Here is a 16,776-nt window from a genome sequence, read left to right as displayed (position 1 = left end):
ATTCATAAAATATATTGTTAGATCGGTATTGATATAACGTTTCGTGATATAATTTTTTGTTATAATTTTCAGGAAAATTTGCGAATAAGGTTCTTTAAAGTGGTTGACCTTGTGAGAAAGACCCTTTTATTAAAAAAAAAAAAAAAAAAAAAGTGGCACAAAAGGTCCTTATATTTCATTTGGGTTGTGGGGAGGGTCCATAGACCAAAGTCCTCGTTGACTAGAATTTTTCGGCCAAATTATTATGCACGTGAAAACTTTAGTTACTAATTTTTTTTTTCCTTGAAAAAATTGCCCGGAATAATCCAATCTTTGGCTTATCCACTCAAAATAATCCCACCTATTGATTATTTTTAAATAATCCGACATTTATACCTAATCCGCTTAAAATGGTCCCAACCGGTCATGTAACCTGTTATAACAAGTTACTTGACACGTGCCGCTCTGTGATTTGTCAAAAAAATAAAAAAAAAATAAAATAAATTTTTAAAAATTTAATTTTTTTTTAAAATAAATAAAATTAATAGTTAAAATACCACCACCAGCCCCAAGCCTTCCTGCCAACCCTGACACCCCAGCCTAGTCGCTCCCGTCACCTAGACCTCCGGCGTCAGCAGTGCGCCTAAACCCCCTCCCCTTAACCCCCGCTCCCTCCCTCACGAAACCACCGTCTCCCTCCCTCTCCCTCGCGAAATAACCAACGAAACTTTATCACAAAAGCACCAGCTCCCAACTCCAACTCTAGCGTTGGCGCTGACGTCACGACGGCCCCTCCCTTAAACCACCAACACCCTCCCTTTCCCAAAATATCCAGGCATGATATGCATAGACGAGCTTTTCTGTCCGCTGATCCTATCAATCCTAGCCCCCTCCCCGTTCCCCGTCTTTACGGCCGCGCCGATCTTCCCTGTCCCACCGCGCCTTCCTCCCGACCTTAATTCAAGACGATTTGGTGGGTTTTCAATTTTTCGAAGGTGGTTTTGGATTTGGTTTTTGAAGGTGGTTTGGGGATTGTTTGGCAGGGGTGGGATCTTGGTCGGCTTCTGGGGCGGTGGACGGTGGGAACTCGGTTAGTTTCTGGGGCGGTGGGAACTCGGTCAGTCTTGGGTGGGTTGGTGGTTCTGAGGTCTGGGTTTGGGTGGTGGTGGGGAATAGTGGTGGCTGTGGTGTGGCTTAGGTAGTTAGGTGATGGTGTTTTTTTTTTTTTTTTTACTTTTTAAAATTTTTTTTTGAACAAATAAAGTTGTGACAAGTGTAAAATAATTCATTTTTTTTTTAAAAAAAATTATCTCTTCAACCGGTTACTGGTCACTCGGGACCATTTTGAGCGTATTGGATATAAAGGTCGGATTATTTAAAAATAATCAATAGGTGAGATTATTTTGAGCGGATGAGCCAAAGGTCGGGTTATTCCCGGCATTTTCCTTTTCCCTATTTTTCTCTCGATTTATCCCTTACGAAACCCTAATTTCAGACCCAAAGTAATCATAAAGTAATTTCAAGGATAAGAATTCAAGATTTGTGAAAACTTTTGGGCCTGAAATTAGGGTTTTATAAGGGGGAAATCGAGGGAAAAAGGAAAAAAAAGGTAACTTTTGGCCAGAAAAATTCTAGTCAACGTCGAAATTTGGTCAACGGACGTCCCCACAACCCAAATGGGATATAAGGACCCTTTGTGCCACCTTTTTTTTATTTTTTTTTTATAAAAGGGTCTTTCTCACAAGGTCGATCCCTTAAAAGGACGTTTCTTGCAAATTTTCCTAATTTTCATTACTATCTACCTATGGAAAATTAAGGGGAAACTAGTCTATCGACATGTGTGCAATGTTTGACTGTTTCAATGATTCTGGGACAGATGGACTATTAAAGTATGATAATGTATGAGTATAACATTTATGTCACTCTGTAACTCTGTTAATGAAATTCAAGTAAATGTACACTCTATTGTGCCATGTGTTTCATTTTTTTAATACTTCTTTATTTTTTTCGGGAAATTCCCTCTTTCTCATATTGAGAAACGAAATTTGTTTCTAATGGGGGCATTTTCGTGAATAAGTCAACAACTTTTTCATTATTATGGGCTTCACAGTTGAATAAAGTTGGTGGTTTATTTATAAAAATGGCATGTGAGAAACAAATTTTGTTTCTTACTATGAGAAACTGGGGCATCCCCATTTTTTCATCCCTTACTTCATAGCTTAGGTTTTGGTAATTAGAACTCAACAATTCATGCACCATACAGGAATAATGGAAGTGCAATAATAAAGAAATGATAGAGAGGAATTGAACTACCAATAAGTGCATAGATAATATATAATAGCATAGATTTTACTTCGTATGAGTTAGCGTTACAAAACCATGGGGCATTATTTATTCATAAGCATAAAATAAAACATGATAATATAAAGTTGCATAATTAAAATCTTAAGTACCCCTAATATAGATTATAACGCATTTGGCCTGGCTAACTTATTATAGTTAAGCCTTAGGCTCGAAACGATCGAAACTGGCAGCAACCAAAGACCGCATGTTGGTGTTATGGGTGTGCTTGATCTCAGCAGTGGCTATAGCGCCTATCTCGTGGTCGATGGAGGTGCTTTTGTTGCCGGAAGCATTTAGCCTTCGTTCGATTTCACTCCACTCCATCTTCTCGAGCTTGTAAGGATCTCCAGCTAACACAAACACCTTCAAACATTGCTAATATTAATTCATAATTTTTTTGTTCCTTCATTCAACTCATTCATGTTTGTATTGCATGTTATTAGTCTTATTACGGTGTATATATATGCATATTATCTCCGTTCCATGTACTAAATTGTTGGTTTTTATGTGTTCGTACACATATTTCTTATTTGAATGTTTTCTTATAAATTAAGGAATTTTCTAAACTGTGTACATGGGCTGATTACATGTATGTTTTAAAGCATGTATATTTATATACTTATTCTATCAAATCGGTCCAATGACAATGTTTCCACAATCAATTAATTTAAAAATGAGGAAGTTTATAAATTATTCTTTAGGATTCGCCATTTTCAAAAATTTGAACTTTTTCTCTGGGTTTTTTAGTAAATTTTAGAGAGTGTTGATTGTTTTTGTAACTTAACATGTGTCTATGGGCACACGTTAGAAAAAATGTTATTAAAATTTAGTGTGCCTATTGTTATAAATTTGTAACTTAACATGTCCCAAGCCTTAAGCTCACTTAAAATTTAGTGTGTCTATTGTTATAAATTTGAACTTTGTCTCTGGGTTTTTAGAAAAAATTTGTAACTTAACATGTGTCTATTACTTACCTTAAGCTCACTGCCAAGGCTTATTTCGGGCATGTCCCAAGCCAAAAGATACCCAAGAGCAGGGAAAGACTTGTCAAAGGTACCATATATGAGTGCACACTTTGAGCCTACAACCACAGGAAGTTGTCCTTGCGAGGTAGCGCCTTCGTGCACAAACGCACCGGATGCTTCTCCGCCGATGGTCCCTGGAGGGTTTGTGACAAATTTTCCCTTAGCATCATGGGTTTTCATTAGCCTTATTGGCCGGTGTTGAGAATTCTTCATAGCGCCTGCTACTTTAACCAGCAGATGTGGCTGCGCGTCCTTCGCACTGTCGTTGTTGGCTAGGATGTTTTGTGCCTCCTGCGTCGCCTTTTCGATTGCAGCCTTCTGCTTGTCATTGAATTGGCTATCCACTTGAATTGAGGCCATTCTTAGTTTCTTACCTTAGCTTGGCTGATTTCATTTCATGCATTCATAAGTGTTACATTTTAATTAACAAGAAAAAAAAATAGAAACTCAACCAATCCACAATAATATAATATAAAATACAGTAGTGCGTAAAAATATACCTATTAAGAGGGAAGAAAGTATATATACATACCTTAATCAAATAGAGTAGTTGAAAGAAGTTTATGCTTTGCAATGCAATAAACTTGTTGTCACCACCGTGTATATATAGAGGGATTATAATGCATGCATAATTTTTAAAGTTTTATTTATTATTTTTACGAGAATAATTGGATAAGTATCAAAGTATTGCATGCATTATTAAAGCTAACACTACTTTAGACAAATTATATAAGATACTCGTATATAGGATATAGGAATCAGAATACTCTAAAAGCATGCAAATGGCACAAATAAATAATAATATTTTGAATAAATTGTACCACGTGTATACATATATAACAATAGTTAAATTTTCTTGCTTGTATGTATTATCTCGATGATCACAATTAGCAAATAATAGGATTAAATTTTTTATTTTTTTTAAGAATTGCATTTATTAAATGTTCAGATCTCCATCCAATCCATATAATTATATATTTGTGAGTCGAGTATTAAATTATGATTAATATATGGATGAGATGGGAAGACATCTAATGCATATTTTTGTGGTTGTGAATTCGAATCTCATGATTGACATTTTTATTAGAATACACTCATAGTTGAAAGATGACATGGCGAGGGTGCCACATGACACATAAACGTTTTTAGGAACGCTTTTTAATAAATAAATAATAGTTTTTGGGCTCGGGCGATGCTCCGCATTATTACATGGAACTCATCATAATATATGTTGTAATTTATGATTTAATTTTCTTCTAATTAAATTTGTTGTTCATATTGTCATTTGTTATATATTAATATTTTGTATTCAAAAGATCACATAAAAAATCACATAGCTTGGTGGTAAGACAATTAGTTCTAGAATTAGAGGTTGTGTGAGTTCAAATCTTGTGGTGAACTATTTTTATTTTTTTTATTATTATAAGTGTATGATATTCATTTTAATTAAGAAATTTCAATTAAATTATATTATTAACAATTGTTAACAACTCGTGAACAACTAAATAGCATAATATGTGTAGAAAACCCAAAATTTAAAATTTAAAAATTCAAATGGAATATATTTCAAAATTATGTTAAATAGAGTAGCTTAAAAAGGAAAAAAAATTTGACATCATCCTTGCATTTTGGAAGGAAAAAACTAAATAAAAAGTGACACGTAAACAATGATGACATCATTGATTGTTATTTTAATATATATATATTTTTAAAATGTTAAAAAATAATTCCTAGAAGATAAAAATATATTTAAAATAATGAAATATTTTTTTTAATTAAAATTACTGATTAAAAATAAATCAAAATATAATTAATATTAGCCGTCCATTTTAAAAAATTATGGTAGTCAAAAGTCATAAGCCTACATTAGAATTAAAGTAGAAAGATCATTATAAAACAGACTGAGTATTGAATAAGATTAAGGGGCCGTTTGGTTCGCACGGGGTAATCGGAATGGAATGAACAAAGGGAAAGGAGAAAAATGGAATGAAAATACCTAAAATTTGTCATGTTGTTTGTTTTAAAAACAAAGGGAAACAATCCCACTACTCCCACCACCACACCACCACCACACAACCACCAAAGTCATTAGCTTTCCACATATTTCAGCCACCAAACCGGTCACCGCGCCTCCTCCACCGTTCATCGCCATCCGCCAGCCCTCCCCCGTCCCTCGTCGACCCAACAGATGTCAACCCTCCCCCGTCCTCCTTAGCCTAGAAAACCCTAGATTCTAATATCACTACTCACTCCCCGTGAAACCCGTCGGCCGACCCACCCCCACCCTCGAAACCCTAGAGCCTAGAGTTTCGATGTTAGGGGAGGGTCGGTCGGTCGTTTAACGGTGAAGGAGATGTTTATTTTAGGTTTTTCGATGCTGGGTTTCGATAGTGAGGAAGACCGACGAGGGGAGGGGAGGGTAGTTGCGGCGAGGGGTGGGGTAGGTGCGGTGAGGGGTGGGGATGGGGCGGCAAAGGTCGTGGAAATCAGGGAAGGTCGTGGTGTAAATCGGGGAAGGTCGTGGAAATTGGGGTAGAGGAAGGTCGTAGATGGGCGGCGAAGGTCAAGGAAACGGCGGCGAAGGTCGGGGAAGGGGCGGCGCATGTCGGTGGATCCGTGGAGGTGCGACTGGGTGGTGGAGGTAATGTATAAGGGTGGTGGCTAATGTAGGTGTGGTGGTGGAGGGGTGGCTAGGGAAAGGGAATGGAAAAGTCTAGGGGGGTGGGGAATGGAGTTGGAAGGATTTGGGGTAATGGAGGGGGGCATGGGAATGAAAAAAAGCGCATAACAAACAACAACAAATGTCAGTTGATTCCCATTCTCTTTGTTGATTACCCCCAACTAAATGGCCCATAAGTAATATTGTGTTAACGCCTAAAAAGATAATGGATAACAACAATAGCAACAAAAAGTATATACGAGTATAAATTAAAAATGAATATTTCATAAAAAAAAAAAATAATACTTCCTCCGTTTTCTTTTACTTGCAACACACCTTTTAGACACGCAATTTTAGGAGATGATTAGTGAGGGTAAACGAGCTATTTTATCAATATAATTTTTACACGAAGATTAGAATAGGGTTAAGTATCATTTGTAAAAATTATAATGAATAATTTATCCGTTTACATTACATAAACCCGACCTCAAAACACGTGCCACAAGGCTGTGTTGCAAGTAAAAAGAAACGGAGGAAGTATATAATTATGAAGGGAAAAATGTTCTTATAAGAAGCGTTGCTTTTATTTCCCAAAAAAAAAAAAAAAAAAAAAAAAAAAAAAAAAAAAAAAAGGGCATTGCTTGCTTACATCTCTGTCAAAATATTCACATTCTCCCTCACATTATGGGCAAGAAAAATTATTTTTCACAATTTTTTTTTAATTTTTATTTTATTTTTTTATAGTCACAAATATTTATTTAATGGTCAAAGAAAATATATTCTTGCTTTCACTTGTGCGCACCATGCATGAGGGACCAACCAAGCAATTCACAATATCAATTTTTAATACATTATTTTGGAGAAGACTTCCATTGTGTTTGTGTGCCACGCCAAGCCACCATATTCTTTGTTTGAATTTATGGGTTGCAGTTTATTTAGTGATCATGCTTGTACTGGGTTTATCTGTATAAAAAACTTTAGAAAAAAAAAAAAAAAATTGATGTTAGAAGGAACAACATTAGTCGATTATGTTTTTTAGTTGGAATAATACCAACTACAGGTCTACAGCCAACAATAAGGTTGTTCTAGGGCGTGTTCGGCAAAATATAGATGTGAAGGTAGCTGTAGTTGTAGAGGTAGCTGTGTAGGTAACTGCTAAGTGTCAACAAGATGTTAGTTGTGAAAATAAATAATTTAGATATGAGTGTTCGGTAAAATAGCGGTTGACTAGCTGTTACATATAAAAATCAATATTTTATTTTTAAAACTATAGATTAAATTTTCAACAGCTACCTCAAAAGCTACCTCTAATTTCAAAAGCTAATTTATCTAACTTTTCATAAAAGCTACCTCCACCACTAAAAGCTATCCTAACCACTACTTTGTCAAACACTCACATTTTTTGTTAAGTAATGGTTTGACTTGGTCAAACCACTAAAAGCTACCTAAAAACTACTCAAAAGCTAGCGCCGAACACGCCCTAGTCAAGTACCAATCGGATCAATTCGGTTTAGGGGTCATTGTTTGGGTGATTTCGAAATTGGGTCAATTCAAATAGAGTCAAGGCAGGTCATGTTTGATTATATTATCAATAAGCTACTCCGTATGACATAATTTAACTTAAATACCTTTAAATTGCTGGTTTCAAAAAGAAAAAAAAAAAACCCTTAAATTGTATATTTTTCCTGCATGACTTCATTTAGTACTCCGTAGCATGTTTTAAACACAAGCTGTCACAAATTTTGTCATAATTCCTCCTTTTAATTTTAGTTGCAAAGTCTTGCAACTGTCCGACAGAAAGGCTCGCTTTTAGTCAAAGCGTTGCAACTTGCAAGTAAGTAAAACTGAAAGGAGGAAAAGTACATTGTCTCATTATCTCACCCTACAATTAAAATCTAGATGCTGAAATAGTGTAAATTCCAAAAGTATTGACCTAGTTACAGTATTCATTACAGATTTCTGGCAAGGATCCTGTCATATATTTTCAAGAGCCTTGCAAATATTCAGGTCCAACATAAACATGTTCAACAGATTGATACATAATAATATCACTTAGCTGGCATCACTTCAGTGTGATTTTGGCCATTAAGGAACATTTGGGAAGTGAGGACCCAAGATAAGTTACGACTCCTAAACACAGGAACATTAACAAGTGCGTCAAGAACCTCCCTTCAAAGATACACTTCCTGTATACAAAAATCCCGTCTTAATTTATCCCCTCAGCCATGTGTTTCGGTATGAAGAGTTGTCACGTAGAGAAGCATCGTGAGGCTTGTATTCCATCACATAGCTGTGGGGAAGCTTCAAATGACGTTTTATAGCATCTCTCAATCCCATCACAGCCTACAACCCACGTAAAATTTGAGAGTTAGAAACAGATTAACACATAAGATTATAAAAACTTTTATCGTAAGTTTGGTGGTGATAATTTTAAAATGCGAACCTGATGGTCGGATGCATTCCTATTCCAAACACTCAATATGTCCTCACTAAACCTTATGCTGAGTACAGCACCACATATATTATCACCATAGTCAAGCTGGTCACCTACCAAGGCTAAAACCTGGAATATAAACAAGCAAAACCAGATTTAAAGTTTAAACAATGTGCAAGCCTATTGATCAATAGAAGAAGAAGAAGAAGAAGAATAAACATTAGGCCAGCAAATTGACTCATCCTGAGAGAGAGAGAGAGATTGGGTGAGTTTTTCAGTGATACTTCCAAGAGTTCCAACAGAATAACAATAAACAGATAATTGATTCCATCTGGCAATAATAGTCACATATATCAATTTGGAATGCTAATGGGGTAAAAAAAAATAAAAATTGAATACAAGAATTCTAGGAAAGTCGGCAACTTAACATAATAAATACTTAAGGATGGAATTCCCAAAATGCATCTACTTTATTGAGTGATGGGGGAAATTAGAATCTCTATTAATATCTTTACTAATATATTAAAAGGCGTTTATAAAAACGTCCATGTACCACGTAAATACTTTTATAATACGCCACGTCACTTCACAAATACTTCATGATGCCACATCACCTACCCAACATCTCTTTATGCCACATTACTTCATACTTGTATATAAAAATATAATGTTAAGGGGATTTGAACCCCCAACCACTTATAACAAAGGTGGCTTATTAACCATCTTGTCAAGCGTGTTATAAATATTAAAAAAAAATATATACATAAGCGTAAACCACATGATTTAATTATTAAAAAAAACACATTTTATAATATACAAAGTATATCGATTTTATATTTCAAAATCCTTAAAAAAAATGCCCCAATTGCACCACTATAAAAGTAGCAACCCTGACCGCCCGGGCTACTCACTAGTTTTATAATAATATAGCAACAGCAAGCGACACTTGGGAGTATTCTGTAGAGGCTTTTTTCCTCAAAAATTAAATGCCAGTTCAAAAAAATGGTATTCTTTTAACAAAAAAATCTTACTCTTCCTTAATTCACAATTCATGGTTAAAGCTTTTAGTAAAAATTAATAAATTATGATAAATTCCCCTAAAAAAAAAAAAAAAAGATAAATCCTACAATAAAAGTTGTCAAGACAAAGTCACATAGTTGCAATCATCTGTCAAAAAAAAAACAAGTGTTGCAATCTGCTTGTTTCATAGAGCAAGATGATCGATTTTATCCTTCCCCATACAATTTCTACATAGGTACCAAGAATGTCTAGAACAACGCCCACAACATTCAATCAATAGACAATTCAAACAGCTCAACAAGGATATCAAAAGATCAGATAATTAAGAAAGATTTACAACAATTACAACTACAAATTTGAAACACTGACCAGGTCTTCCCAGAAGCGCCCTGAAACAGCCTTCTTGAATCGGATGATCCACTTCCCACCATTGCAATTAGCAGAATCCTAATAAAGTATAACCACAATTGTTAAAAGAAAAGAAAGCACCAATTATACATCAAAATGAGAGACCACAGAAAACCTCAGAAAGGCATTATCATGCTCAAGAAAAATGCATTCAAAATCTAGCATCGAGAATTTACCTCCCATAGTGGGCGAATTCCATCTTTGAAAAGATGCAAATCAGTTGGGCTTGGTAATGTAGAAGGACGGGCAAAATGACAATAGCAGACCCAGAATCCTTCAACCTATATATACCCAAAAGAATCAAGAAGCAATATCAAAATAATGACTGAAGGAATAATCAGCATTAATGAATTCATAAGCAATCTTACAGTGCTAAAGTCCACAAGTCTCTTTATGCTCTCTTCATAAGGTGTTTGTGTACGCACACCAGGAGCTCGACGAGTATACCAAAATACAAACTTGTGCTGTTTGCAATGATCAGCAAAATGTTAGAGATGACTGTATGCACAATAATCATATTATGTAAAGCAGAAGCATTCTTGTAATTTAGGAGAAATTATTCTTTAATGACAGCGCACAGGACATTCGCCATTTTTTATTATTACTTTTGTGAATTCAACTGGAAATATGAAAGGTAAACACTTACTCAGGTTCAAAAGTGAACACTTGTGCAACAAGGAGTTGGTCATCTAGTAGAAAGACAAATCATCTAACCTATTAAATACTAGTTCATAATTTGATGCACTTCGAGAGCAACCTTATGGCCTGAACACTTAGGCCATGCTTGAATTCAGGGTGATAAATTAAGGGGGTAATAGAAGTCAAACAAGGAAAAACATAAGTGATTAGAGATGTTATTGTAGGGAGATAAGGTGTTTCTAAATGAAATAAAGTATTTGTGACATAAGGAAATGAGAGAGGTGGAGGATCATTACCCTCATGATGAGGGTAATAGACTAATAGTTACCCACCTCCTCCTAGTGCAACTATTACCCCCAAAATGAGGGTAATAGTTTCCCTTTCTTCACCTATCACTACATCACCATTACACAAAACTCCTTGCAATCACACCATCCCTATCTCCTAGTTTAGTTGAATTTCATAACCCTAGCAATACATTACTATCAATCCAAGCATACCCTTATTAAAGAATTGATTATACTATTCAAATAAAACTACAATAACAACAAAGCTTTAGTCCCAAAATGATTTGGGGTCGGCTAACATGAATCGTCATAAGGAATTGTACGATATATAGAAACGGACATAACAAGACCATCATTTAAAAGAGTTTGAAAAAAGGTGAGTAAAGTGAGTAAATGAAAGAGCATTTAAGAAATTAAGGGAGTTTTGAAAGGAAATCAAGAATAAAAATTAAGAAAGTTGAAAACATAAGGTCTGGCTGTCTGAGAAAACTGTAGCAAAGGAAAACAATTCGGCTCATAAAACTAATTACTTAATTAAGATAGCTGACATCATAACAAAATCTTGTTAATACACATGCTCTTCTGCGTATACATCAACCTTATATTAAATACTATAGCAATTAACACTAGACCTGACTGATCCAAACCCAAAGTTCACTTTCCAATCATATTATCACAAATCAATTTTATTAGGATCAGTTTCAAATAAGCTCTGTATGCAGCATAATTTTCAAACTAAGATCTGTGAGTTCAACAAAAACCCTAACTTTTATTCAACAACTGAACCCAATATTAAGTCAACTCTTAGTAAAACAAAATATTTGTTGAATCCGAAAGCCATGTTCATTATACTCAACCAATTAAGCAAGAACTTCAGTGGAACCTATATTAAAAAAAAATCATGCAAATGTGCCTTTAACACTCAATTTACATCAGCCAAATTGATTTTGCTCCAAAGAAGTTAACTAATCTTGTAGATCTCTCATAAACAATCACCCTCAATGCAAAACTCAAAACACAAACCAAATTACTTTGGTGATTAACTTGTCATAGAGAGTATCTCAAAGTTCAAATCAACAATGTGATGTCCAATACAACCACTTATAGTTATGAAGGAAGACCAAGCAAAAAGGAAAGACATTAAAACATATATTCTTCATTTCAAGCTCTACCATATTGAGTCATTCTCATTAATATACACAACATATATCTCTTTAGCTACCCTCAAAGTTACATGCATTCCCCACTTAATACATTACTCCCATAGCCTAAGCATGCAAATGAATACTGTTGATGCAGTGCACGAGGAACAAACACTCCCCAAAGCTCAAGGCGCTCTAGGGCAACAGGAAGTCAGAAATCCAGCTGCACCTAGGCATGCCCTGTGCGCCTCATAAAAGTGAGCAAACTACCCGGAAAAAAAAAAAAAAAAAAAAAAAAAAAAAAAAAACTATTTAAATGAACTTTTCTAGCTAAAAAAAAAAAGAAAAAAAAGCTGAACCCCATTTTCCTAGCTCCTACGTGCGCCTTAGGCAAGCTTTCCTATACACTGGTAGGTCAACAAAAAGCTAACAAAACTTCTGCTACACAATTGATTAATCTGCTTATTCCTACCCGTCTATCAAAGCGACCAAAACAATTTTTTAATACCCAGTTAGACCCAGCAATACCCCCAAAATACCCCAAATGCCAATTAAAAATTTAAAAGAGCAACTAAAGTTAGAAAAATTAGATGTGTTAATTTGATTTTGTCCCTAGCCTTCCCTTTTGCAAACGGTTGGTGTCTTAATAAATCATAACCTTATTACTTATCCACCAAATAAGAATTGTGCGTCCTCCATATCACTAAACTGGGCATGAATTCACAAGTTTCTCTTTATATATAAAGTTGATAACGCTAGTCTATAACATGAAGCTTGTTCCATTGTGCTTTCACTAAGTAGCATCATGTCTATAACATCTTGTCAAAAGAATAAACTTCATCGCAAACAAACAAAACGGTGAGGATGAGATGGTGTGTAAAGTTGTAAACTAATAGTATATGATTTCCTAAGGATGCTGAAAGATGACCTTAGTACGGCTTCTCACTCACTCACTGAAACCCCCCCACCCCTGATCCCAAAAATCTATTGTTCAAAGGGATTAGTCGCCCCCATAGATCTACTAAGCTAGAAAATAATAGCTCCTATAACATCATGGGATAAATATGAAAACTTGATTCATAAAATCACAAGGAAAAGACCTAAATTTTACATCAAGGTCCACAGATATCCATTATTGTATCAAAGGCTTGACGAAAAGTTTGAGTTGGCAAAGAAAAAGAGATACCCAATACCCCTTCAAACCAGAAGATGTGTAAACAATGAACTTCAAAAACAGGCCTCATTACACTTTAATACTCATTTATCACAGCAGCACTCATCCCCGAGACAGCAAATTTTCATTACAAAGCTGCACTGTATTACTACCAGTATAATTGACTCATTTAGCACTATTTTACAATACGTTCAGCCAACATATCCCTTTAAAAAAAAAAATAAATAAAAAAAAAATAAAAGCCATATAATGTTGATTAATTATCCAACTGAAACCCAGGTACAAGCCATTCATATTTGCTAAAAACCACACCCCCATACATTAAACATGTTCAAAACCAAAATAAATTACAATAAATTCAATTTTTTAAAAAAAATATTGCAGAAAAAAGCTAAATTGCAACAAATTAATTCGAAAAACTGTACCTTTAAACTCAAGTTTAATTAAAATTGCCAAATATAAAATTATGAATTCAATTGACCATCAAACTAATCATACTCGTATCATCAAATTCACTATTTTATCATACAATTTCAATAAATTGACAATCACATTAAATTAGTTCCTGAAAATCGCGACGAATTGCAAAAAAAGGGGGAAAAGGGGGAGAGAGAAAGTACCCTAAGGGGGTGAAGGCCGGCTTTAAGGTCGCGGGCTTGACGTTCACGATCTTCGGCTTCTCTATCGAGCAGAGAATTATCAGCAACACCTTGATTGTTAATGGCGTTGTTCTTCTCAACCATGTCCATTTTTGAATGAATTGAAATTTGCCCTCTTTTTTTGTTTCAAACCCTAACCCCAATTGTTTGATGGTTTGATTTTGGCACAACTTTAATAACGTTTTGGAACGTGTTAGTGAACACGGACTGTTATTCTTAATTTCTCAGTTCTCACACTCCAAATTAAAGGTGTCAATATAAAGTACTACTACTAAGAAGGGGTTTCTCGAGATTAAGGATAAGTTTATTTCAAGACTGAGATTTATAGTTCCGACTCTGCCACATTATATTTCCACTAATTTTTAATTACTTTTTTTATTGGAAAATGCTATACATAGCCCTAAGGGCTACATATAAGCATTTAATTTACTCTTGAAAATTGTTTAAATTTAGAAAATCATGACAAAAACACACTAATTACACCGATCTGCGCGTGTTTTTGTCATGAATTCCTAACTTTATACATTTTTCAAGAGTAAATTCAATGCTTATATATAGCCCTAAGGGCTATGTATAGCATTACCCTTTTTTATTATTCAGACTCATACAAGAATTTCTCCAATTTCACACATTATTCCAAGACCCAATTCAGATTTACTTATCCAATTAATATTTATAACATTAATTTATTTATATATTTATTAATTATTTTAGTATGGTGAGTTGGCAACTCACTATTGGACAACATAATTATTTTTGTCCATTTGTATAGTCTCAAGATGGGTTTTGGAATCCAAAACTCATCTCAAGACTATATGTAGTCTTGGTAGAGATTATTGCTAGAATCTTACTCAAGACTTGTCTAAAGACTCACCTTAAGACTAGGGATAAACTTACCCTAAATAACTCTATTTTTATGTTGATTTATGCTAGATCCATGTGTTCGCATAGATTAAAATTTAAATCGGATTTTTTTTTATTAGATTAGTCGTTCGGGTTAATTTCTAACACGTCTAACGGACATCACTTCAAGACTTGTTGGTATAATTTTTTTGTTTTTTGATTTTGTTTTTCAATATAAAAAAAATCATATTATTATATCCTTTATTTTATTTGGAAAAAATCACTTTAATGATTTCAACTTTGACCGATTTACTCTGAACAATACCAATTTTGGATTATTTTCTAATAATCCCATCTTTGACATTAGTTTGCCTCAGCAGACCCAACTAGTCAAAATGTGGTCAACAACCTGTTATTACATATTACCAAGACATGTGTCAACGCGTGATTGATAAAAAAAAAAGGAGAAAAAAAAACTTAACAAATTTTTTTTTTAAATGGTAACTACCCTTCCCCAACGCGAGCCACCACCTGCCACCCACTCCCAGCCTACCCCTCTTGCCCCCGGTGCTGGTGCCACCTAGACCCCCTCCCCTTTCCCCACTAACCACAGCACCCCTCCTCGTAACCCCTTCCCCTCCCCTCAAAAAACCCCTTATAACTCCTCTACGGTCGTTGGAAACACCCAGCCACCTCCCCCCCCCCCCCGGAAACCCTAGCAAATCTAACAAAATCTTACTATGTTTAATTTTTATAAGTTGAAAATTAAATAAAGTGGTGAAATTTAGTGCACCAAATTTTAAAATATTATTATTGATAGTGTATATGACTGTAAAGTGTAAAAAAATTTATTTGATAAATTTAATAGTATATACAGTACATTACTTTGGTAGTAAATAAGCGGTACAAGTCGTTCATCGTAGAATTTTCTATAGGAATGTAATGATATTCCAAATTTTTTTGTTCTTGGAAGTCCTTATGAGAAAAATAACTAAACCATGTTGCTCATCACTAAACCACAATTAACAAAGTCATTTAGTTTCAATTGTGATTTTAATTAATTTATACTTAATTAAAAAATTATATGAGAACACCATATCATGTTGCTCATTACTTCTTCCCGACATGCTTTCATATTATTGAGGTCATGCTTTTGACATGACTCGAGTTAGCTATGCCACCTCAGCTAGGTTGTTAGTTGGTGGCCAGCTTAGTTTTTTATTTTACTTTATTTTCTCTCCCTATATTAATAGTGTAATACCCCATATTTTCATACGTATTTTCCTAATTAATTAATTTATTATTATTTCATAAAAAGGGTATTTTATTAAATTAACTTACTATTTGAATTTTGGAGCCAAAATGATATTTGAATTTTGGCGCCAAAAATATTTTGAAACCTAATTATTATTTTTAGATTTTGGATAAGATTTATTATCCATTTATTTTATTTTAAAAATCGGATTATTTATTTATTTCAGATATTTTAATTAAAGAAAAAAGTATATTTTATTAATTAATTAATAAGTCCGAAAATCCCAATTATTTAGCTAGGAATTTCGGATTTTCTATGTATAGAATATCTGATTTTCTTGGTTATTTATTGGTGAATAATTGGTATTTAATTAATTAATTATTTAATTGTTCTATATTATTTACACAATTATTTTTATTCCTCAAAACCGAGCAAAAATCTTCCTAAATATTATTAAGGGGTCCGAAAATTTGAGCTATAGAAAGCTCAAGATTTTTGGTCCTCTTGTATTATTTTGGGGGTAAATTGTATTTTTAATTATCTCCCAAAAATCTATTACTTTCCTAATTTCATTTTCCAATCTTCTTAATATTTGATCACCATATTTCCTACCTTTTATTTCTCTTGATTATTCCCCAAGTAATCTTCCTTGCCATATTATTTTTCATGACAAGATTGGCAACATACCTTCCGTATTTTTATTACACACAATCACCTTAATATCAAAACTTTCCATATTCATTAATTCACTTCTCCAAGTAATTCCATAACCCTACTTGCATAATTCTTCCTACATTTTTCTACCATAATTCATGCTCATGCTAGCCTATATATACCCCTTAGTTCATGATCAAACACTCACATCAATTCTCATAATTCTCTCTTATTCTCTTATCTTATTTATCTCTC

The 16,776-nt window shown here is 34.1% G+C and overlaps 2 protein-coding genes across 2 annotated transcripts; both read right to left on the bottom strand.

Annotated features, from left to right (window-relative positions):
• Positions 1-2,283: 2,283 nt before the first annotated feature.
• On the bottom strand, positions 2,284-4,018 carry LOC145632164 (uncharacterized). Its single transcript, XM_081684466.1, has 3 exons — positions 3,880-4,018; positions 3,297-3,731; positions 2,284-2,685 (listed from the first exon to the last, which is right to left on the bottom strand). Exons 2-3 carry the CDS (start codon positions 3,705-3,707, stop codon positions 2,479-2,481), a joined length of 618 nt encoding a protein of 205 aa, XP_081540592.1. The 5' UTR covers positions 3,708-3,731; positions 3,880-4,018; the 3' UTR covers positions 2,284-2,478.
• Positions 4,019-7,934: 3,916 nt separating this feature from the next.
• Positions 7,935-13,991, bottom strand: LOC145632163 (eukaryotic translation initiation factor NCBP-like). The gene is made up of 6 exons (XM_081684465.1): positions 13,731-13,991; positions 10,237-10,332; positions 10,045-10,149; positions 9,830-9,907; positions 8,450-8,569; positions 7,935-8,349 (listed from the first exon to the last, which is right to left on the bottom strand). Exons 1-6 carry the CDS (start codon positions 13,857-13,859, stop codon positions 8,218-8,220), a joined length of 660 nt encoding a protein of 219 aa, XP_081540591.1. The 5' UTR covers positions 13,860-13,991; the 3' UTR covers positions 7,935-8,217.
• Between the last annotated feature and the right edge of the window lie 2,785 nt (positions 13,992-16,776).

This window comes from Chenopodium album, chromosome 5 (genome assembly GCF_948465745.1).
Source record: "Chenopodium album chromosome 5, dcCheAlbu1.1, whole genome shotgun sequence".
Taxonomy (NCBI): domain Eukaryota; kingdom Viridiplantae; phylum Streptophyta; class Magnoliopsida; order Caryophyllales; family Amaranthaceae; genus Chenopodium; species Chenopodium album.
This window is presented reverse-complemented; position numbering and strand designations above follow the sequence as displayed.